The following is a 24532-nucleotide window of genomic DNA, read 5'->3' as shown; positions in this document are numbered from 1 at the left end:
GCACGGAGCCCATCACAAACTGCAGCCAGTACTACCAGCATGTTCAGACTCAGAGCAGCAAGAAATTCAAGTTTTCTGGAGGAAGCTGCAGTACAGCTGACCTCTGCAGTACAGCTGACCTCTGCAGTCTGCTATGATAGCCATGACCTTTGAGCTAACAGAGTAGCATTGGTCTCCTCAGAGGAGACTGAAGGGCACAGCTAGCTCATGTTATCTGTGCAGCTCAAACTCATCTGCTTCCTTCTCCTCAGATGATGCTTCAGTGATGGATAACGGCAGTCTGAGCGCCTCAGGAGAGAAAATCAAGCGTCGGGTCAAGACTCCATACACCCTGAAAAAATGGCGGCCGGCCTCTTGGGTGGTTTCCACGGATACAGCTCTTGACACGGACTTTGACTTCAACACCAGTAGCAGCAGCAGCCACAACCAGTTCTCTTCCAGTCTGCGCAGAGCGGGAAGCGTCGGCATCCCCAGATTCAACCAGTCTAAATCCAGCATGGCTGTGTTTTTGGTTGGAGGCGGAGCCACGGCGACCACCACCTCTGAGCCTGACGGGATGACCTGCTTCTAGTCTTTAAAAGTTTTCTTTTCTTGAAGATCAGATTCTTTTTCCTGCTCTTTGTCTTCCTCTCCTTTTTTTTGTGGAAAACTGAGACCGTAGCTATCCGCAGTGTTTGCAGCACTGAACCCAGAGCCGAACACGGGATGGAAAATCAGACCTGCTGCCGGAGCGGTGCATCACATTCCGGGACTGGATTTCTATTTGTATCCATTTCTTCATGGACAAGGATTATTGGACTGCTGACAGGTTACTTGGATTAAATTACCTGTGATGTTGTGTTGTGATGAGGTCACATGATTTTCTTACTTCTAATTGGTTCCTGTTGTGACTGGTTCTCTGGCTGGTGGGTGTGGCCAGCTCTTTGTGGGGAAACTTTGTTGGATAAGTGAAGGAATTTCTTTCTGGAACACTTCTAGGGAATTCCTGTCGTAGGCAGAAATGTCACTGAACACCGGCTCGAGCTGCTCCTGAGATCCTATCTGAGTACCTGCAGTCTGCCTCTGTTGGTGACCTCTTTATCGCTGACCTTGTCTTCGGACCGAAGCTGAAACCTAAAGCTCAGCATCTCCAGGCTCCAGCTGTGACTGTTGTTTTGGTCGGTGGTTTTCCTCCATATTACCTGAGTAATATCTGCTTTCTGTTTCCTGTAATGAGACAGATGTGGCCAGCTGCTGAAGGGTGCAGTCTGGAGATCTTCACAGGTCGTTGTGGTTCACTCGAACCAGAGTTAGACTCCAGTTGGTTGTGTTGTGTTACTGCCATGGATCTTATATGTGTGTCGCTGTGTACCTCAGAGGGATCTGAAGGGACTCTCAGCTGTGCTGCTGCTGGTGGAGGTGGAACAGGACAGTGTAGCTGTGTTGGGGTTTGGGACTGGGGAGGCCTTCCCCTCTGGGCTGGGAGGTGGTACATGTAGTTTTAATCAGTGTGACCCGACATGATATTATCAAAATGGCAGTCATATTTTTTATGCACTTTATGTTATTAAGGGAAGTCGCAGACGTATACCTGGTGCAGTTCTTGTGGAGGACAGTCTGTGTTTGTGTGTCTTTGTGCAGTCACGTGGGATTTAAAAGAGGCGTTTTTGCTTGAAACAGTGAATCTAGCTATGCAGCCGCTCACGATGCCTCCTCCTGTCGATGGTCTGTTTGGCTCAGATGTGCAGCAGATCGACAAGCTTATTTTTTTTTATCCGCACTTTGTTTTATGAAAGAGTCTCACCTGCCTTCAGAGGTTTGCTGTAATCACCACGTTCACGCTGTAAGGACAAAGAAAGAAAGTCATCACAAAAACATCTGGAGAACAAAAGAGAAACGAGCCACCGACCTGTGCAGTTATTAACCCTCGGCCACGTACGACCTCCTCAGGTAACCGCACTGACAGGAACACCTGTTTTCTTTGTGGAGATAAAAGAAGCAGAAATGCTCCTGTGAGCGTCTCCAAAGCTTCACGTTGGTCTGTGTCGGCTCCCATGCAGCCTTCAGCCCATCACACGGTCAGCTGCTCGTGCCTCACGTTAGCGTCTCCAGTGAGCGCGCTCAGTCACGTCTCTGCTCCCTGCTCTACCTGCAGGTAAACGCGTCCATCATCACTGATTCCAGCACAGGTGGTTCTGAAGTCTGCTGAGAGGAAAACAAACGACAGCAGTGCAGACTGGAGCGTTCCAGCTAAATTAAATCTCCTGAGATGTTTGAGGCAATTTATCTGTACGTGCTTCTCAAGGAACACGACAGTACTTCTGTTAAATCACAATTAAATAAGCTCCATACCTCTGACAGAGGACGTGGGTTCAGTCCTTCAGGTGTCCTCACAGCTGCACCTGAGCTGGATCAGCTCGTCATCGAGCCTACAGCACGTATGTTCTGCATAGATCCACATGAACCACAGCACTTTATTTTAGCACACTGTGCAGTACAAACGTACCCAACAATAATCGTAATATGAGCGCTTCAAATTCAGTCTAATCAGACAGTGCGATGCTCACTGTTTGACCGGCCAATCAGAAAAATGCATCTTAACGTGTCTCAGAGTTACACGTGTGTGCGTCTGACGGCTCCTTCTAAATGTGCGTTTTCTTAGATGGAGTTTGTGTTTAGAAAGAAGCAGGACGGACAGTTTTCACATCATCCTTTTTATTTCTTTGTTTCTGTTTCAGATTTTATACCGAGCAGAGACTCTTTGTGATCCAGTTTCTCTGAAGCTTTCTTTGAACAGCTGCTTTTATGAATGCACGCTGTAGTCTTTCAGATTTATATAAATATATTTATGTCACATATCTCCTTTAAACGTGCACTTACTACAGGAAGTTCGTGACCTTTAGCACATTTCAAACTAAAGATATTACAGCTCAGTACAGTCAGCTGCCACTGAAATATGCTCATACTGTTATTTAACTTTATTGATGCCTTTTAAAAGTATCTGTTTTGTTATGTATGTATTTTATACTGTTTGTACTGTTTTTAGATGCTGATGTGTACATATTGTACGTGCCCTGAGGATTCATATCATGCAGTATGTGAAGGCAGGTGTATGTGACCAGGACTAGCTGTAGATCTGTCACACTTCCTGTCTACAACCAGAACGTGACCAACAGATAATTGATCATTTCCACTGAGCAAAGGTCGTGAAGAGGCTCTGGGTTAACTCAGACTCTCTCCAGCATGGATGGATTGAGGAACTCTGCATGCTGTGTTCAAAGCAGGAGCCCAATGAGCAACCTTCAGAAAATGCTGAGGTTTCAGAAGCTTCTTCGTGCTGTCGTTGGCTCTACAGAGCATGCTCAGTAGCAGGTTGAAGACTCCAGCCTTGTCTGCCCATTGGGGCCAGGAGCGCATGCAAAATGGGAAAAATCACGTCTGTCTCCGAGCTGTGACACGTTAGTTAATAAAATCTTCATTTGTAGCATCGGCTGAGCAGTGCCAACAGCGGCCTCTGTGGCCACAAGTGGTAATTACAGGTTTCCAGACAACACAAACCAGCAACTTCATTGTGATCGAAAACTAGCCAACAGGAACGAGGCTGTCTGCTAAGTCCCGCCTCTTGTGCTCCTTCAGCACTGACTGCTGAGCTAGCTTTGTACAGCTAGCTGAAGAAACTGCTTGAATATCAGCTGTGTCCAAATTCAGGGTCTGCATCCTTCACAGCCCATGAAGACCGCAAGGTGAGCGGCTGTGAAACTGGACAGTCTAGCCTTCATATCTGCATCGCATCATTGGAGCACTTTTTTGCAATTAAGCGATATCTTGTAAAATGAGAAAATATTTGAGGTTTACACGTCTACGTGCTCGCCTGAGAACATCTTCAAAGTGTATTTTCTGTCACAGAAACAGTCATATTTCAAACTTTTTTGACTGCTCTCCTCCACCATTACCGTGTTTGAGTTTTGCTGTGCAGTGAATCATGGGATATGGTAGGATACACCAGACCCATCCTTCAAATTCTAGAAAAAAAGGACAAATTTGTCGGAGTCTGAATTTGGACAGCCTCCATTGCCTCGCTGTGACGTAATCGACCTACAGATGCGGCCTTCGAAGGATGCGGCCCTGACCTTGGACACAGCGATCATCTCACAGAGGAGGGCACTGAAATGGAAGAGACGCCGGTCTCCCGTTACCATCAACGTGATTTAAAATAGGTGCGCATTGTTGCTTTGATGCATCCATGTTGTAGAGAGAGAGGAGGCCCATCGAGCCTGCAGCGTTTGCTAACTGAGCGATAGCGCTCGGTCTCGCTCTCCTGTTTGGAACTCTGACTCGTAGCTTCTGCGTGGTGATGTCAGAGTTTCACAGGTAAAGAACGACACAGATGTTAGCATACTGGCTGCAGAGCTACCGGCGCTCATACCACAGACAGTATGAAAGACGTGATGTTGCCCGTTGGTTTCTGAAGCCCCCAGATGATCATGTGATCATTTTAGAACCGCTCAGTGATTAGCTGACAGTTTGTCCAAAACAAGCCGAAATTTATAAAATTAACTTTTATTCAGTTTATCCTGAAATGAGTGATAGAGCCCACAGACTCATCAGGAAGGTGCTCACTGAGGTCAGAGGGAAGTTTCCCCTCTTGTTGCACCTGCAGCTATCGCCCCCTGGTGACCATTAAAAAGAGTGCAAGTCTGCTTTGGCTTCAGTTCTCAGCAGCTTTTAGCTTTTATACTGCCTGTGAGAGTTACAGGAGATGTAAATCAACAGCGTTTAGATCTGGTTTTATTATCGAAACACCTGCAGGAGGTTCTTTGTGTAACATTTAGCTTGTGGCTGATGTCGTACGCCGGTGAGGTTCCCTTTAAAGTCTTTGTAGCTCATGTAGTCCTCATCATTCTCAGAGATTAAACTGTCCATCTGTACAAACACATTTAGGATGAACATATTCAGCACATTTAGCCTGCTGCATGAAGCATCACATGACTGAACTTCTGTCATTGGTCGGTTCGGACCGCCTGCTGGTGTCTGTGTTCCCGGGTTGGGGGGAGTGGATGATGTAGATCTAACCTGATGTTTCAGCTGCTCTTTGTCCTCCAGGACGTCTGTCTGAACATTTCCTGGAACCATCCATGTGTATGTATGATACTTTTCCAGTACTGTAAATACTCTGTATACTTTCATATGGGACCAACTACCACCACTGTATACTGTTGCGTTGTATTCTTCTTCTTGTTAACACCTCCAAACACGCACACAGCACCTCCCACAATGCATGCTGTACAAACCTGCAGGTTATAAGCCGGTGCTTCATACTCCCATCCCCACCTGCTCTGTCTCCATGTAGAGGAAACATAAAGTATCACACGCTTCAGTTCATCATGAAATAAAGAGCAGAGGATGAGTGTGTCCACGTGCTTCATTTCATATGTCAAATGTAGTTACTATGAATTAGGAACAATAATATGAAGGGTAGACTCGTGATTAACTTCATGTTAGTATCCACACAATAACAAGTGTGCAAGTGTCAGACTGTCTTTATTAAAAACAGTTTGGTGAAGTAAACATTGGATATCCCTTAAAATACTTTGGCATAATATCTGTGAGATTATTTCAATTTAATTCAAAGGTCTTTATTATCTCCTGAGGGCACTTTGTTCCACAGCCAGCAGTAAAAACAAGTGTAACTTCACAGGTATCTGCAGCCAAATGTTCAGAATCATTGTAAAGTCAGGGTTAGGGGTTATTTTGTTTCACTTTGTTGTCAAAAACAAGCACACAAAATATCTGTTTCTGAGACCTGGGGTACCCCTCGCCCTCCCGATTTCGCCCTATGGTCAAGATGGATCGTAGCTGGGTGAATTTCCGGTGTGGACCTGTATGATTTTTTGATATTTGATATTGAAGATATTCCAATTGGAAGGGTTTCAAACTTTAATTTGAAAGGGTTTGGGAAATCACGTGTAACTGGAATTTTGGGTAGAAAAAAAACCTTTGAATTCATGAATTTGACATTGACAGGAAGCTTGTAGGATGCTTGGGAATAATGGGAATAAAGTAAAATAAGGTAAATATGGTTTATTTTCAGCTCCAGTCAGTGCAGATCACTGCAGGTAAACATCATCTGGGTGCATACAAACCATATCTGGCAGATTTCTGGTGGATTTATGAACATTAAGAGTTTGGAGCATTGATTGGTATTTACAGGTCAGGAATTTCTTAAACTTTTATTTGGTGTAAAAATATTTAAAATCCCAACAAGCAGCCCTGAACAGTGGACCACTGATCACTGTGTGAGTGACCATCTGAGCGGTTCCATAGCTGTTAGCTAAGTGCTGCTGGTGCCTGGAAATCCCAACAGTTCCTTTAAAAACCCGATGGCTGCGGGATGAAGGAGTCTGCCTGCTCGGCCTGCATGTTGGCAGCACATAAGATGAAGTCCTGGGACAGAAGGTGGTCTGCATCCACATGGTCAGTCTGGCCTTTTTCACTGACCTCACGTTGTGCAGGTCAGCGAGGCTATTTAGGGCTTGATCTGATGCACGACCTCCACATCTTGACCAGAATAACCACAGACACAGTGACCATCTCCATGGTTTTAGAAGCATTTACCTTTATAGAGGAGGACTCACTGACCTCTGACCCCCGATCAGGGTCATCACTGCTGAGGAGGGACAGAAAAGCAGCCATCAGTGATTTTTAAATGTGTTGCTGTGGATACTGGCTGTCATTGGTGTATAAAATAAACCAAAGTGGTGAAAGAACCCTGCTGAGTTAAAGTCTGTCAGCATGAGGCCAGAGTCAGTGCCATAAACACTGGAATTACCCACAATGGCTCAGTGTTAATGTATCCTTTGCACTTTGTTTACATGTTACTCTCTGCTGTAACTGCTCCTCCATCAGGAACCATTCACTCAGTACTGACCAGCACTCGTCCACAGCCATGTCTTCTTCTGTTGTTACTTTTTAGAACAGTTGTACTATAGTTCTGCACTGTGTACTGTACTGTACTGTACTGTCTTGCAGCACCCTGGTCCCTGGAGGAACGCTGTTTCAGTTTTTAATATGTACTTGTAAATATCTGAAATGACAATAAAACCTCTCAAACTCAAACCGGGCCAATCACATCTTTAGGAAGAGTCCCCTCAAAGATGTGATTGGGCCTTCAGAGAGAGTCCCAGATGAAGTGGTTGTAACAGATGATGAAGCTGAGGAGGACGTGTTCAGCTGAAGGTAACAGTAGGGCTGCAGTCCCTGATGCCAGTTTTGGCAGCTGGAGACTGGCAGCTATACTCAGACTGTCGCCCACCCAGTGGAGCACCAGCCTCTGATGGCACCTCCTTCAGGTGTAGTGAAGGAGCCCCCACAGCTGGGCTGGGGGGGCCACAGGTAATCAGGTTTCTGGTGTAATTGCATTTGATCCAGTCCCTCATTTAGATCCATGGTTCGCAGGGAGACCATGTCAAGAGTAAGTTGCCCCAATAATGAAGTTCCTGGGGTCACACGGGCTCTGAAAGCCCTGCAGTATGGTGCCGATTCATGATGATTAGCATTAAGATAATACAGAGTCCAGGAATCTATGATAACCCCCATGATGAAGCTGAGTGATGCAGGATCAGTGCTCAACAAACCAGCTGCTGTTTTTAAAGCTGTCAGCACTGCCATTTACCAAACTGGTTTCCAGTTTCTTCTGGAAACCCTTCCAGGAGGTCCTCCTGAGACTCTCTGCTGGTTTCAGCATCTAAGCTGCTTCTAACTTGCTCCAGTAATCAGGAGTTAAACTTTTCAGACAGCTGAATATAATTTGTTCCTTTGTCACACAAACACTGTCAGGAGAATAAGTTAAACATTTTCTGTATGTCTAAATGAGCATCGGGCCACTGTATGAAAAACTTAATTAAATGGAACGCAGTGTCCCACTTAGCTGAATTATCGTGTTTCACTGCAGCGCCTGACTGAACGCACCCAAACACTGAGATCAGACAAACACCGTAAAAATGCTCCAGGAAATGAAGCCTTATGTCCACACAATAAATACAGACAGAGCGTGTGTGTCGTGCTGAAATCATGCTTTATTAAATCAGTAATGCACAAATCTCAAGGAGGATCAAATATAATTCTACATCAACAGATCAATGAAATCAAAGTGCAGGGCAAAACGTTACTGCTTTCCTCTTCACAGGAGATGAAGAGCGAAGAAGACCCTGACTACTGACAAGGTGAGCTGACTAAAAGCTACAAACACTCAAACACACAAACATGTTACTAAGTGTCCTCCGAGAGACGGCGCTGCTTCTGCACAGAAGAGCCGGCTCTCACTTCGTTTTATGGCCAGGAGATGTCACGTTTTCGAAAGCCAGTCCGGCCGTCCTGCGCCAGAAACAGCGCTCTTAATTAAAATGATCTTAACGCTCCGAGCGCAGGCCGCTCGAACTCGGAGCGGGTCATCAAATCGTGATGGTACGACACAGTCAGTCTGAGCACAAGGCCGGTTCGTGCTGCTTACATGAGGGTAATGCAAACAGCACTCGGGGTCTTATGCTCATGGTACAATTCATAGGAAACTGTAATATCCCACGCTGTGACGCGTGTCCAAAAACAAAAATAATAATAAAAAAACGTCTTTGTGTTTGCGGTTTATAACGTCAGCAGGGAACCTCTCTACCTGCTGAGGCAATCTTAACGACTTCAACTGAGCGTTGAGGCACAGATTTGAGTTTCTTGGTTTCACAGGGTATTCGTTCCAGCTGAAACTTTCTCCTGTTAAAACTTTTGTTCTTTTGTTTCAGTTAATATTATTGTCATAAATAACAATGCATACATTTCCCATAACCGTTAAATTCGGCTATATACATTATGTACATGTCACAGAAATGTCTTTCAAAAATCCTAAGTCATAACTGTCCAATATGGCACATTTTAAAACAACTTTAGACTTTAGTCTAGTTTGGCATAAATGAATGTCAAGTTTGGTACAAAAATAGTTCATATTTACAAGAACAGAAATCCAGATCTTTATCAAGTACGATTATTGGTGCTAATTCACTGAATAAAGAGGTTCTGGATGAGGGAAACGGGGGACGTAAATTAACTTTGTCTTCCTTTCTACATGGACCGAATGTGAACGTTGACAGTTGCAGAGTCGGAGCCAAACTCGTTGCACAGTCGGAGGGTGTATGCTCCGGCATCGCCTGCCTTCACCGCAGAGATCACGAGGGTGGAGAAGTCGGCAGTGTTCTCCACGTGGTATCGTTCGTCCCCACTGGAGAGCGTCCGACCCGAGCGGACCCACTGGACAGAGGGTGTGGGGTCTCCGGAGAACATTCCCACTACTGTAAGGGACTTCCCTGGCTCGGCGCTGACGTCCTCTGGAAGAGCTTCGATCTTTGGTGGGGTACCTGTTCGTGAAGAGAATGCCAGTAATGAAACGTGAAAAAGGTGATGATGAAAGTCTTTGACTCTTTTATGTCATTTGAGATTTTCATGAAAATGAACCCAACAGCAGCGCAGAGTTCCTTCAGGCCCAGGCTTTCAGTGGCGTTCACCACCACCACCAGCATGCATTTGTCTTCACATTTTGTGTCCTTTTATTTTGCACTGATGTTTTGTTGCAAATATATCAGTGCAAATATCTGAAATGTCAGCTGATGATGATGGTGAGAGGAAGAAAATGAGTCAGACCTTTAAATAAGAAATGCACCAAAGCGTTCACCTTTACACGTTGCTGTCACACTCGGCTCATTCAGGGCCCACCTGCTGCTATCCCGCACATTCAGGACACTTTCTAAAGTCATCTCACCTCTTTTTATCCCTGTGGTGAGGGCCTTCAGTGAGGAGGAGGAGGACTCAGCATGCGTATGAGCAGACATTTCCATCACTGTGCTCCTGGAGCTCATGGAAACCACTGACTCGGCTACCATGGCTGACATGCTACTCGCAGACATGCTCTCAAACGAATATCCGGCAGCAGCAGAGCGGGAGCTGCTGCTGTAGCTGCCAGCCTGCATGGAAGCTGCCTCCACGTGAGCCGAGGAGGCCGTGAACCTTTTCTGCATGCTCGCTGCTGTGTCAGTAGAAGCTCTTTGTTCTGCAATTATCATTTTTGTTGGTTCTTCAACAAGAGCTGTAAGGATGCAGATGACAAGCACATGGCTCATATCACAATGTGCACAGGTACCACAAACCATCGGCATACACCGAATGTAAGCAGAGGGTGTTGGAAGTGCCTTGGATTCCTATTTAATAGTGGCTTTGGTGCAATCCAAGACTGATCATTCATCGCACATTTTAGCATACAAGCTAATTAAACACACTGTGATACAGTATGTTTAACTGTGCGCAGCTGAAAGGCAGCGGTAACTTACTGAGGACGTTGAGGGATGCTGTTGCAGAGCATTGTCCAAACTGGTTTTTGGCTTTTACTGTGTATTTCCCGCTGTCTGCAACTGTGGCTTCACGGATCTCCAGAGTGTACTCATTCTTAGAGCGGCTCAGTTTCAAGTTTGATGTGACGGATATCTGCAAACATGGAAATGATTGTTCAATCATTTTAGAAATGGCTTAAAGACCACTGAAACTAACATTATATCTTAAGTTACTTTTTGTTTTTTTTTAAGAAAACGACTCACAATCATGTTGTCTTTCAACCACTCCACTTCAGGGGAAGGCTCTCCTGTAATTTCACATGTGAATTTAACATTTTGTCCTTCATTAACATTCTGAGACCTGGGCTGCACCAGAAAGTGAGGTGCTTCTGCTCGCTTGGTGGTGACCGTGGTGTTAAACTGACACCGGATCAGTCCTTGTTGTGTTTGAGCCTCACATGTGAGGATCCCCTGCTCGCGCTCGCTCACCGTCCTGATGGTTAGCGTCTGTTCATTTCCCGATACTCCACATCTGTACTGCTCCGAGTTGGTCAACTCAACCCCGTTCAGGAGCCATCTGACGTCAGAGGCACCAGGGATGCTGGCCCTCAGGGTCAGAGACTGGCCCTGTGTAATTGACATCTGACTGTGGGAGGTCTTGACCTGCTTTACAGAAGACAAGACTTCCTCATGGACCATTTCCTTTTTTACAAATTCCTCTGAGATTTCAGCTTTTGTTTTGGAGAACTTTAAGCCTAGAACAGAAATAAGAAAGCAATTATGTCAGGAAAAAGTTTAACATTTGTAACTGCAGTCCAAAATCAGGTGTAGTCTTACCTTGCACATTGACAGTGCACATAGTTGAAACTGTTCCAGCACTGTTTGTAGCAGTACATTTGTACACCCCACTATCAGAGACCTCCGATTCATAGATCTCAAGATGAGCTGAGCCATAATCCTCAAAAATTTCATACTTTCCACCCTGAGTCAAAACCTGTTCATACAGAAAGTATGACTGAATTTACAAATAACACAAATATGAAGCATTTCCCTTTGTCTTAAATATTATTAAAAATAAATGCTAGAATAGTCTAAGTGTTTGAATAGGTTACCTTTCCATCCTTCATCCATGAGATGGCAGGTTTGGGCTCTCCTGTCACCTTCACTGACAGCTTGACAATAGAGTCAGAGGCTGCAGTGATGTCGCTCAGCCCAGCAGAGAAGGATGGCTTCTTTTCAGGAGTCGGTGACATCACTCTCTTTGACTTGAGTGGAGTAATCACTTGTTCCTTCTCAGATGGACCTGGGGATTTGGGAGTAGATTTTGGTGTTGGGGATTTAGGCGTTGGGGACTTTGGCGTTGGGGATTTAGGCGTTGGGGACTTTGGTGAGACTGGAGACTTAACTCTCTGTGGTGACTTGATTGGCTCAGGGGATTTGACCCTCTGGGGAGATTTGACTGGTTCAGGGGACTTTGCAAGAGGGGATTTAGCTTCTGGCGAAGTGACTCTGGGAGAAGCAATGACTTTCTCCTTTGACTCAGACTTCCGGATCGTTAGGGTGAAATGGGCTTCTTGTTTGCCTCCCGTGTTTTCGACTAGGAGAGTGTAGCTGCCTTCATCTGACATCTCAACAGCGGTGATCTCAAAGGAGGAGTTGTACTGAGAAGACACAATGTGGTGTCGGGCAGAGGGAGCAACAGCTGCTCCTTCACGCAGCCAGGTGATAGAAGGTGCTGGTTCACCATCCACATCACATTCAAATCTGGCAGTGTGTCCCTCCTCTACAGTCAGAGACTGTGGCTTGGTCAGAATTTTGGCAGGGACAGTGGGCTTCTCCTTTGGCTTCTCGACAACAGTAGTGGTCTCTTTCACGGTCTCAGTTACAGCTTCTTTTACTACTGTTTTAGAGGATGAGACGTGGTACACCTCCGTTTTGGTCATCTCTGGCACATGGGCAGATGGAGGCTCCTCGTCTTTGCGGAGTGAAGAGAAGGCAGCATATTCGTCTCCTGCTACATCCAGTGTGGCATAGTCAGAAGTCTCTCCTTTGGTGTTCTTGCAGACCACACGGTAAGTGCCAGAATCTTCAGTCACACATTTGATGATCTGGAGAGTCAGGACTCCACTGATGTTGGTCATGGTATATTTGTTGCTCTGATGGATTTCTTTTCCATTGTGGAACCACTTGACCTCAGACTCAGGCTTGGCCTGGATATTCAGGGTAAATCTTGTGTTGGAGCCATAGGGTATGCGATGAGATCGCATCCTGACGGTAATGCGTGGGGCATGGTCAAGGCTGAAGGGCTCCTGTGTCACCACCTCAACCTTCCTCTCTACAGATCTTCTCTCTGATCTCAGAACCTGCTTTCTCTCTTCATACCTGGACATGAAATCAACTTTGGGAAGGATCACATCTGTCTTGACAGCTTTTTCTGGGGTAGGGGATCTCTTCCTTCCGGGCTCGGGCTCTGGGAGCTTTTTGATTGATTTGGGGATATATTCTGATGCAAAAGCTGTCAGGTGCTCAGATTCAGTGACTTCAGAGATTCTTGAAACAGCAACAGTTGCTTCCTTTTTGGAGATTCGTGTTTTCTCCTCAAACTCTATTCGTTTGAGTTCACTCTTGTAAGAGGAGATTCTCTGAGCAGTGGTGTGTGGCCGCAGCAGCTCCTGATCCTCTCTTTCTTGATACACCCTCTGCTTTTCTCTTGGAGGTTTGTAGGTCGTTTTGTCGTGACGCTGGCGGAGATCGACAAAACTTGGGCCAGCCTCATATTTGGATGGAATTCGGTAGGAATCATATCTGTGAATTTCTTCTGTTTCTTCATCTTCGCTGTAGACTCTCCTAGGAGATGAGGGGCGCAGGGCAGACAATTCAAAGCGAACTGGACTAAGGCTAGGTGGAGAAGCAGAGTAGCCAAGCTCTAGTTCTTCCTCTAGACGAAGCCTCTCCTCCTCAGTTCTCTTCATGGACAGGTACTCATTCACAGGTAGCAGAAGCTCTTCATCTGACAGGTCACCCAAAGACCTCCTTCTGATTCTGCGGTAGGTCTCCGTCTCAGGGGAAGGAGTGCGATGCCTTGCTGGCCTCACAGTCTCCAAGTCATCCTGAGTCATAGATAAGAGGCGCCACTTTGGTTTATACTGGTCCTTGATCCTGATTGGTACCTCATAGAACTGCTCCCACCTAGAGAGGCGGATACGCTTCATCCTTTTCTGTGGGATTTTATCCATTGGCTCAGGGAATTCGTATTGATCCCGCAATTTCTTGTACCATTTCATGTCAGAAAATGGTTTGAAGTGTTTTATTTCCACATCTTCTTCAAGAACAGCTGGGTTAATGACACGAGGTGTGGGGACGACATAAGGCATACGCAGTCGCTTCTCATCTGCTCTCTTCTTCCTCTCCTCTTGTTCTTTCTTTATCTCAGCCTCAGTCTTCGCACCCTTCTTAGTTGTAACAGCAGGTTTAAACATGGTGGCAGCCTCCCTGACAGCTTCTAGTGCTGCAGGTGGTAGAGGTGTAACAACAGTACCAGCCAAAATCTGAGACAGCCTAACCTTTTTGTCTAATTCCTCCTTTCCAGCAACCTGTTGCTTCTCTTTTTCACTGGTCTCATAGTCCTTCTTTACATGAGCGGTGCGCTCCACTTTCAGTGTGGCCTGGCAACTGGCAGATCCAGCAGAGTTGGTAGCAGTAACTCTGTATACACCGGAGTCCTCAGGGAGAGTGTCCCTCACATGAAGAATGAAGTAATCCAGGCCCTCGTGGACAACCTCGATGCATGGTCCAAAGGCTAAAGGTGTGCCATCCTTCTCCCATTTCAGTGTTGGACGACCAGATACTCTGATCTCAAAACGCACGTTCTGGCCCTCCTTACACTCGATATTTGCAAGCACACGTTTAAACATGGGCCTCAGGGTGAGATCTGCTGGTTTAGGTCGAGGAACAACAGTGAGACGAGCCTTGCAGCTGTCATCCCCATACCTGTTACGGGCCACAACACTGTACTCCGCATCATCTTCAATCTCCACATTGCGGATAATGAGCTGGTACAAGCCCTTGTCACTGATGAAAGTGTATTTCCTGTCATCTTGTCCAGGTAAGAGCTTTTGTCCAGATTTGTGCCAGATCACACGAGGTTCAGGGTGTACAGTGATGGTGACACCAAAGCGCACATCCTCACCAATATAAGCTGTATGGTTGACCAGAGGAAGCGTGAACTCTGGTGGCTTCTGAAGCATTCTGGCAGTATCTACTCTGCGCTTTGTTCTCTTAACAACACGGGTGGTAAAGAAATCACGGTAGGACCTAACACTGCCGATAAAGAGCTCAGCATAGGCACTGTCCTCACCATACTCATTCACTACCTTGCATCTGTAAGTGCCATCGTCTGCTCTTGTGACCTTATTGATCGTGATTACGGCCAGACCATCTTCGTATTCAATCTCATATTTGTCACTAGCTTCAAGTTGCCTGACACCACAGTACCATGTCACTTCAGTAGTGCTATCGTAGTTGTCAATGTTGCAGATGAATTTCACATTGTCACCCTCATTCACCACTGCATGGCCAATCTGCCCTGCAAGAGGACCATGTTCAAATGGTGCAATCTTAACCTTAGCAACGAAGACGCCACGCTGAGACCGAATGGAACCACCGCTGGCCACACGGGCAGCAGAGACAACGGTGTTCCACTCTTTTCTCACCATCGTCTGGTAGTATCTCTTATGCCTGCCAGTTGGGATTGCTCTGGCACTGATCTCCTCTGCAGGCTTGGTAAGCCAAGGATGTGCCAGTGCCTCAGCTGCAGTCATACGGTGCTTACGTTCCTTTGTCATTAAACGGTCTGTGAAGTCCAGTGCTTCGACACTGACTTGCTTGAAGCATTCGTCATCATAGCTATAGGCTGCGTTGGAGATGTTGTCGATCATCTGTTGGTTGGTTTCAGCTAGGAATGGATTAAGGCCACTGAGAAGCACATATGCAAGAACACCAACCGACCACATGTCAGTGACTGTGCTAACCATGTCACACTGGTGGATCTCGGGGGCAGCATACTCTGCAGTGGTATACTGAACCTTGATTTGGTCTCCAGGAGTCAGGTGTCTGGACTGTCCCAACTCAACAATCTTGACATTTGAGCTGGTTCTAGTAGTGTATATAATATTCTCAGGTCTGATATCAAAGTGTCCATAGCTCTGAGTATGCAGGAACTCTAGAGCTGAGCAGACCTGCCTGACGTAGTTAACAATTTCACGCTCATTAAGCTCAAACTCTGCTGTATTGAGGCGCTCAAATATGTCAACACCTGAGATGAAATCATAAATCATCACCAGCTCCTCTGGGCTCTCAAAAGACTCGTGGAGGACAAGGTAGTTGGTGTGTTTGGCCAAATTCAGTGTTGCAATTTCCTTCTTTACTATTGCCTGATCAGCACCTCTCACTTTGACAAATTTAGCCATGTAAGTCTTTTCAGAGCTGATGTCAACACAGCGGTGGACAATGCCAAACTGCCCTCTGCCCAATTCCTCTGCAATGGCGTATTTGTTGTGCAGATTCTTCGAATCAGAGTGTGGAGCCTTGCTCTTGGGAACATAACCTGTATCATCAACCTCCCTGTCATAGAGCAGAACTCGGGATTTATCCTCTTTTGTCATGACAGGTCCGCTTGTCTCGGATGGGGCACTCTGTCCAAACTTGTTCTCAGCAATAACTCTGAACTGATAGCTTGTTCCGCCAAACAGATTGGTAACAGTGTAGTGGGCGTCACGGGACTGGGCAACACGCTGCCACCTCTCAGCTGTGGTGGGGCACTTCTCAATGATATAGCTGATGACCTTACTGCCACCATCATTTGCTGGTGCCACCCAGTTCAGTGTTACAGAGTCTCTCGACACGTCACTGGCTTTAACACCACGTGGAGGATCGGGTACATCAGCTACATCTAGCTCAACTGTTTGCTGATCAATACCAAATCTGTTCTTGGCACAGACGATGTAGAAACCAGCGTCCTTCTTCTCCACTCCATTGGGAAACACCAAAGAAGTGAATGATCTGGTGACAATGACCTGGTAGTGTCCATTGCTGTCAATTAGATCTTGTCCCTTTTGCCATGTGATGACAGGATCTGGTTTGCCACTGAAAGGAATCTTGATATTAACCACCTCTCCACGCAGGGCAGGAATGGCTTCCTTGTCCTTCAGGTTCTTTGGCAGGTTGATCTTGGCAGGAACTAGAAATGAGAAAAAATTGTGTGAGATTACATGACATTTCTGAGTGTAAAAAGTTCTCCTGCTTAGTTAGTTTGTTTTTTAATAAGTTAGTCATTGTTTCTGGTGAAAGAGCGCATTTCTGAGCTTACTTTCAACATCCAGAGAGACAGTGGCACAGATGGAGCCTCCCTGGTTGGTGGCCCTGATCTGATATACAGTGGAGTCTTCCTCGTCAGCCTCTGTGATGACCAGCTGGTGGTAACCTCCCTTAAACTCCTGGATCTTGATCTTCTTTCCATCAGAATGGATTTCTTTTCCTCGTCTGAACCATTTAATTACAGGTTTGGGCTGTCCTAAAATCTTACAGACAAGGGTAGCATTGCTCTTGTACTTGACACTCATGTTCCTCAGCTCATCTTTGAAGGCAGGAGCACGGATCTCAACAGCTGCGGCTGGAATGATAGGAGTGGTCTCCTCACTGTAGTCACTTTGTCCTCCAAGATTCTCACATTTAACACGGAAGATGTGCTCGACACCCTCAGTCAGATGTTTCACAGAGAACACCGTTTGCTTGATCTCATCTGTGGTTACTGGAGTCCATTCAGTCCATTCCCTCTTGTCCTTCTTGTTCTTTTTCTCAAGGCAGTAGCTCTTGATCTTGGATCCGCCATCACTGAGAGGAGGTTTCCAGGAAACCACGCAGGAATCCTTAGTAATTCCAGAAACAACTGGTGATAGAGGTGGTGATGGTCTCTCTGTGGACAGGAAAGTATATTTATGATACCACTGTCAGTACTTTACATCTCTTTATATATAATGTGATATGAAATATTGCGGTTCAGTATTTACATTCTGAAATGTGAATGTCTCAGATCTGAGATTGTTTTAAACGTACCCAGCTGGCTCTTGATGAGGATCGGGGAAGCCAGCTCCAGTGGCTCACTGCTGCCATAGCGGTTCTGAGCATAGACACGGAAGAAGTACCCAGCACTCTCGATGAGGTTGGGCACACGGCAAGATGTGCCATTGATGGATGATGACACCAGTTCCCACTCGGAGCCTTCCTTGTCCTCACGCTTCTCCACAATATAGTTCGTAATCATGCAGCCTCCGTCATCTTTGGGAGCCTTCCAGCTGATGATTACTGAGTTCTTCAGCAGGGCATCCAGGACAATGGGACCCTGAGGTATATCAGGTTTGTCTAGAAAGAGATGTATGAGATATTATTTACAATTCGGATAATATCACCCTTAGAAATGCATGGGTTGCGGCACCTTCTGGAGTTAATTTACGTAGGACTTACCGTAGATTTCAACAGTGAATGCGGTGTCAGCTCGGCCGAAGTGGTTATGCAGTCTGATTCTGTATTTGCCTCCGTGGACTCGGCGTTGCACATTCTTGATGACCAGATGTGTGTAGTGCTCAGTGGTCTCAATGCTAATGTCCTCTGTGTTTTCCAGGGTCTTTGCCCCATGCAACCACATGATCTTCGGCTCAGGACGGCCGATGTAAACAGCGTGGATGCGTAGAGTGGTTCCCAGGCCGGCATAGTAGGTGTCCTTCAGTGGGTAGTCAGGGTGGAACGATGCAGCAGCCTCCAAAACTAAGATGCCTGTGGTCTCTGCTTCTCCGGCATCATTTATGGCCTTGCAGGTGTATTCTCCTTCATCTTCCTGCTGGTCAGTCATAATAGATAGGGAGTGGTTGCGGCCATCAGAGCTTATCTCATACTTGCGGGACTGAACAATTTCCTTGCCTGAATGATACCACTTTATCTCAGGAACAGGTCTGCCAATAATCTGGCACTTCATAACAGCAGGCTGGCCAAGTTTGGCAGTTACTTCATCCATTTCCTTTCTCAGGCTTGGTTTAGTTTCAGCTGTAAGTACAAAACAAGCAGACAAATTTATGAAACATCTACAACATACCATATATTTAGTATGTCCACTAGGTGTAGCTTTATTATACTGTTTATTTATTTTTTGCATTAGAACATTGTAATGTAAAAGCTGAACCATCGATAGGATAGGGTATGCACCAGTGGGTGAAAATCGTACTCATACATGTGGGAATGTTTATATTTATTATCCCTGTAAATAAATAAATATATTCTCAAGTGCTTACTGAGCAGTTTGGTCTTGATGCAGGTGGCAGTCCTACGAGGTCTGCTCATTCCAGTCTCATTCTCAGCAAACACTCTGAATTCATATTCTGTGGCCTCAGACAGTCCAGGTACAGTAAACTCCCTTTCCTTAAGTCTCTCCTTGTTACATTTCTTCCACGTGCTCTCTGTGGACTTCCTATACTCCACCCAGTAACCCAGAACCTCCTTTCCACCATCACACTCTGGAGCTTGCCAGCGGATGGTGATGAAGTTGTTAGTCACATTCACTGTATCAATTTCACCTGGTTGGCTTGGCTTGTCTGAAAGGACAGAAAAAAATGTGAGCTTAATTACTAGTTGTTATAAAACACACAGAGGGAGTATATGTTCTCATCCTACTTGAACAAGCTGGCTAAAACAAGTTATTGATTACACTAATTGCATAAGATTACATTAAACATCAATCCATCCATCCATCCATCCATCCTCTTCTGCTTATCCTGTTGAGGTTCATGGGGGGGCTGGAGCCTATCCCAGCTATCAAGAGGCAGGGTACACCTGTACAGGTCGCTAGCCTGTCGCAGGGCTAACACAGAGAGACAGACAACCGTGCACACTCACATTCACTCCTATGGGCAATTTAGAATCACCAATGTTAATGTTAGATCAAGGTTTCTAAAATGTTTGCCTATTTGGAATATCTAAATGGAAAAGTTTAATCAGAAACAAAATGAGACTTCAGTTGAAAGTTGCCAACTTTTAGATTCTGAAAATTTGCCCATTTTGCATGTGACAAACAGAAAGTGCTGACCTTGTGATCAGAAATGTAACTTTTCAGGATAGTGGACTCACCAAATGGATCTTTGCATGTGACTGGGTCAGACACAGGACCTGCCTCACTCTCGCCTATGTCATTGACAGCAACAATGCGGAAGTGGTAGTCCGTGTCGGGGGTGAGTCCAGATAGAGTAAACATCGTGGAGGTTATCTTGGCCTCATGACGGGACCATGTTTCAGCAGACACCACCTTGTACTCAATAAAGTAGCCTGTGATGGCAGATCCACCGTCATCCTTTGGTGTGGACCACGCCAGTGCCACTGAGCTCTTGGTGATGTCCATAATCTCTGGTGGGGTAGTTGAAGGCTCGGGGGGACCTGGTTTGAAAGATGGGTAATTTTTAAATTGATTCTAAATGATCTTGTCACTGATCAGAGGCCCTGAGGTTTTTTATTTTAAAAAAGGGAATACTTACACAGAGGAGTCTTGGGTACCAGTGGCTGTTCAGACTTCAGGGATGCACTGATACCAAATGTGTTTTCAGCTGTCACCTTGAAGTGGTATTCTGTTCCTTCCTTCAGGCCCTTAACAACCAGCTGAGTTTCAGTCACTCTACAGTCTACAGTGTACCAGGCGTTCCTGGCTGCCTCGCGTCTTTCCACAATGTAACCAAGGATTTCTGAGCCACCATCATCAGTGGGTGCCTTCCAGGACAGCCTGACTGAGTTGGCCTGAATCTCCTCAAAAACTATTGGTCCCTCTGGAGCGCTTGGCCGGCCAATGACCTTCACCTTGATTTGGGCTTTCTTCTTGCCAACCTTATTCTCCAGCAGGAGGTCGTACACACCAGAGTCACTTCTCTCAGCCCCCTTGATCACAAGCTCACTGGCATCCTCAGTGGAGGCAATCATAGCCCTAGCAGACACTAAACCACCATCCTTTGACCACTTGCAGGTTGGGCGTGGTTTGCCTTTGATGGGCACAGATAATCTAAGGACTCCTCCGTGGCGGACCACATACACATCTTTGTATTTCAGCTCCAGGTCATATTCAGGAGATTCTGGAAAACATTGATTATTACCAAAAGTTATTTTCTATATTAGTTTTCAGTATATACACATCGATTTACTGAAAATGTCTTTGTCCTCACCAAGCATCTCAGTCACAGTGACTGTTCCAGGCACTTCGGCAGGCTCTCCGCTGCCACCAGCATTGCAGGCCATCACACGGAATTTGAACTGCTCTCCTTGTGGCATGTTGGTCAGTGTGTACTCACAAATGAGAGATGGTGTGGTGTTGCATTTGATCCAGGCCACGGTGCCCACTTTCTGCATCTCAATCAGGTAACCATCTACCCTAGCATCTCCCTCATCATCAGGAGGACTCCAAGCCAGTGACACAGAGGACTTGGTAGTGTCAGTGATCCTTGGATTCTGAGGACAGCCAGGTGGATCTGAACGGGGAAGAGAAGCATATCAGCAATTTCAGATGCTTTGTCAGTATGGAACGAGTCTGTTGCTCTTGCATGACTTTGATGCCAAGTGTCAATTCACTCACTTATATCTTAAAGTCAAGATTTTTATCAAACTTTTCTCTTACCTATTGGATCTGTTGCCACTGCTGGTTTAGATGGTAGACTTGGCTTGCCAAGTCCTCTGGCGTTGATGGCAGTGATTCTGTGTTCATACTCAAGGCCCTCGATTAGCTCAGTAGACCTGTACCTAGTCATGGTTACAGGATTCTTGTTGGCACGCACCCATCTGTCAGCCCTGACTTCTTTGCGTTCAATGATGTAACCAGAAACCTCAAGACCACCATCTTCATCTGGTGGCTCCCAGGCCACAGTCATACCATCACGAGAAACATCAAAGGTGACTGGACGGCCAGGTGGTCCCGGCACATCTGAAGAAGAGGGACAACATGTTACCATTACATGTCTCAACCAAATGTGTTATTTGATGTAATGCTAGATGTCTTACTCTTCATGCTCCTGCTGGTGACTGTCTCAGACTGCAGGAATTCTCCAGTACCATAACGATTCACAGCAGCTGCACGGAAGACGTACTCATCTCCCTCGATCAGGTTCTCAAACTTGAACAGTGGTCGGCTGACAGAGTCAGAGACAGGCATCCAGCCAGGTCTGTGAGCATCACGCTGCTCCACCACGTAGCCACTGATGGGAGCTCCACCATCTCTGACCGGAGGATCCCAGCTGCAAGTGATGGTGGTGGCATCAATCTCATCAAATCTGATGGGTCCCGTTGGTTCATCAGGTTTAGCTGGTAAAGGTAGAGTTACAAAGTTAAAGGTTACACTCACCTGAATGTAGAAATTACTGAACTTGAATTAGTAGGGAAAAATATAAGCAATATTAAAGCAGAGCTGGTTTCTTACAGAGAATGATGACTTTGATGACCTCAGTGATGACACCAACAGCATTCTTCACCTCCAGGGTGTAGTCACCAGTGTCGTCGATGGTGGTGTCAGACACAGTCAGTTTGGAGAACTTGCCGGTGCTCTTGATCTTGACACGGTCTGTGATTTTTATCTTGTTGTCACCAAAGTACCAGGAGCAAACAGGAGGAGGTCTGCCAATGATGGGCAGGTTCAGCTCCAGGGTCTTGCCAGCCAGTACATTGACAACCTTCTGAGGAATACTAGAGAAGTCCACTACAGGCATTACTGGAAGGCAAAGAGAGATAAAATAATAATAATATATTTTGGAATCGATAGTTGGGAAATGCTGAATTGAGCTGAAACTTTGTTTTTTAAATTTTGCTGTGCCCTAAACTGCAAAAGTATTTTTAACTGCAGGTAGTGCATATTAGTTGTTACCTCTCTGTTCCTGTACAGTGACAGCTGCAACCAGTTCTTTGGGCTCGCTGGCTCCTCGGCTGTTGATGGCTCTGATTCTGAACAGATACTGCTCTTTCTCATTCAGCTTCTCAATGGTGTGCTCAAAGTCTGTCAGCTTCAGTGTAGCCACCTTCATCCACTTGTCAGTACCAAACTTGCAGGCTTCAATGACATAGCCTATCAGTCTGCTGCCACCATCATGCTCCGGTTTCTCCCAGCCCAGGGTGACAGTGCTCTTGGTGACATCGATGACTTCCAGTTTGTTTGGTGGCAGAGGCACCTCGCAGACCAGGATGACATCAGGAGTCTCACGGGGCTCTCCGATACCATAAATGTTCTCAGGGAGAACACGGAAGTAATACAGCATACCCTCCATCAGGGCATCAATCTTGTAAGATGTCTTACTGCACTTGGATGTGACTGTCTTGTAGGCTCTCATGGAGGCTTCTCGCCTCTCAATGATGTAGCTGTTGACAGGAGCACCACCATCCACCGTTGGAGCGTCCCAAGAGATCGTTGCAGACTCCTTGGTCAGTTCCTTGATTTTGATTGGCCCAATTGGTCCAGGAGTATCTAAGAATAAAAGTACATCTTTTAGTCAAAATGCACAATTCTTAAAAGTTACTATATCACATTAAAAATAAAAATAAATGCTTCATTCAACCTACCATAGACCTTGACCAGAATGCTGACTTCCTGTTTCCCAGCAGAATTCTCAGCCACCAGAGTGTACCTGCCAGCATCGTAGCGGTTAACCTTGTCAATAATGAGAGTGGTGGAAGTGTTAGTGACCTCAATGAAGCCTCTGTTTTGGAGGTCAACATCAGGTTTGCTCCACGTGATTGCAGGAGCGGGGCGACCAGTGACACGAACAAATAAGCGTAAGCAGCCACCAGCACGCAGGCAGATGGTCTTCTTAAGGTCATCATGGAGCTCAAAGTCAGGAGTTTCTGTGTGAGATAATAATACAGAGTTTGTACTGTTGGTGATGAAGGAATGTCATAGTTATCATAAGCTGTAATGGAAGAAGAAAAGCTAGAAGTTTCTTTCTGTCTTTTTTTTTTTTTTTACAACTTTGACACCTTTTTTTTATTACTTTTGTTTATTAATTAGCTGCTATTCAAGTCAATGCTCTTCCAGATTTGTACTTACCAATTCTCTCCACTGGCTCAGTTTCAGCACATGGTTCACTGAAGTCTCCTGTACCATTGATGTTAATGCCAGCCACTCTGAAGCAGTACTTCTTGCCGGCAGAAAGTCCAGTCACTACATACTCTGTGGTACGCAGGGTCTTTTCATGGGCCTTCTTCCATTCTTCTGCTCCCGCTTCTTTCATCTCCAGAATGTAGCCGATCACATCGGCTCCTCCATCCTCCACGGGCCGGGACCAGGCCAGGCTGATACTGTCAGCGTGGGTGTCAGTAATACGAGGGATAGAAGGAGCAACAGGGGTACCTGAAAGACCATCATAAAAGTATATAGTAGAAGTATCCTCAGATTATCCGTCTACAACATGGAATCTTTGCTACTGAACAAAGTCAACTTACACGTTGGCACTCTGCAGACGACATACAGAGAAACCTCGCTGGGCTCACTTTCTCCAGCCTTGTTGATGGCTGTCACTCTGAACTGGTAGATGTTGCCTTCAGTCAAGCCACACACCTTCAGAGTGGTGTCTAGGTGAGCACCATCCCTGTTCACCTTCACCCAGCGTGCACTCTTTCTCTCACGCCTCTCAACAAGGTAATGGATCAACGGGCTACCCCCATCGCTCTCTGGCTTCAGCCACTCAATGGTAGCAAAGTCCTTTCCTGATGCCAGGATCTCTGGAGCACCAGGAGGAGTTGGCACAGCTAGAAGAGAGATGACAGGAGCAATTTGTGATCAAATGTTCAAATGGAAAAGAGTGGAGGAACTGTTTTTGGATAAATGACTTGGAAATTACGTAGTCATGTTTTTGAGGATCTCAACCTTAACTTTTTTTTATAAATAGTTCCCCTCTATAGAGTACTTGATGAGTAGGGGTGGCTGTAGCTCAGTAGGTAGAGCAGGTCACCTACTGATCGGAAGGCGATTCGATTCCTGGCTACTCCAGGCTACATGCCAATGTATCCTTGGGCAAGATACTTAACCCCAAGTTGCTCTCCGACGCAACCGTTGGAGTGTGAATGTGTGTGAATGTTAGATAATTAAAGCACTTGGTAAACATGGAAGTGCTTGTATGAATGGG

The 24532-nt window shown here is 46.0% G+C and overlaps 2 protein-coding genes across 2 annotated transcripts in view; one reads left to right on the top strand and one right to left on the bottom strand.

Annotated features, from left to right (window-relative positions):
- LOC115800526 (bone morphogenetic protein receptor type-2-like) overlaps nt 1-5391 on the top strand; it is a 37851-nt gene extending 32460 nt beyond the window's left edge. The window contains 1 exon segment of the mRNA XM_030757950.1: nt 252-5391. Coding sequence (XP_030613810.1) covers nt 252-571 — 320 coding nt within the window. The 3' untranslated portion in view covers nt 572-5391.
- A 2645-nt stretch (nt 5392-8036) lies between these two features.
- ttn.1 (titin, tandem duplicate 1) overlaps nt 8037-24532 on the bottom strand; it is an 81444-nt gene continuing 64948 nt past the window's right edge. Inside the window, exons 72-91 of the mRNA XM_030758077.1 lie at nt 23850-24155; nt 23455-23757; nt 22971-23252; nt 22282-22875; nt 21841-22128; nt 21426-21725; nt 21046-21348; nt 20597-20899; nt 19922-20506; nt 19521-19823; nt 18689-18988; nt 17868-18443; nt 17460-17765; nt 16714-17319; nt 11459-16584; nt 11184-11340; nt 10611-11101; nt 10347-10500; nt 9782-10105; nt 8037-9380 (exon numbers count right to left, since the gene is read on the bottom strand). Coding sequence (XP_030613937.1) covers nt 9088-9380; nt 9782-10105; nt 10347-10500; nt 10611-11101; nt 11184-11340; nt 11459-16584; nt 16714-17319; nt 17460-17765; nt 17868-18443; nt 18689-18988; nt 19521-19823; nt 19922-20506; nt 20597-20899; nt 21046-21348; nt 21426-21725; nt 21841-22128; nt 22282-22875; nt 22971-23252; nt 23455-23757; nt 23850-24155 — 11900 coding nt within the window. The 3' untranslated portion in view covers nt 8037-9087. The remainder of the gene's footprint in view (nt 9381-9781; nt 10106-10346; nt 10501-10610; nt 11102-11183; nt 11341-11458; nt 16585-16713; nt 17320-17459; nt 17766-17867; nt 18444-18688; nt 18989-19520; nt 19824-19921; nt 20507-20596; nt 20900-21045; nt 21349-21425; nt 21726-21840; nt 22129-22281; nt 22876-22970; nt 23253-23454; nt 23758-23849; nt 24156-24532) is intronic.

Source organism: Archocentrus centrarchus, chromosome 21, assembly GCF_007364275.1.
Source record: "Archocentrus centrarchus isolate MPI-CPG fArcCen1 chromosome 21, fArcCen1, whole genome shotgun sequence".
In the NCBI taxonomy this organism is placed as follows: domain Eukaryota; kingdom Metazoa; phylum Chordata; class Actinopteri; order Cichliformes; family Cichlidae; genus Archocentrus; species Archocentrus centrarchus.
Note: the sequence above shows the minus strand (reverse complement) of the source record. Positions and strands in the feature narration are given on the sequence as shown.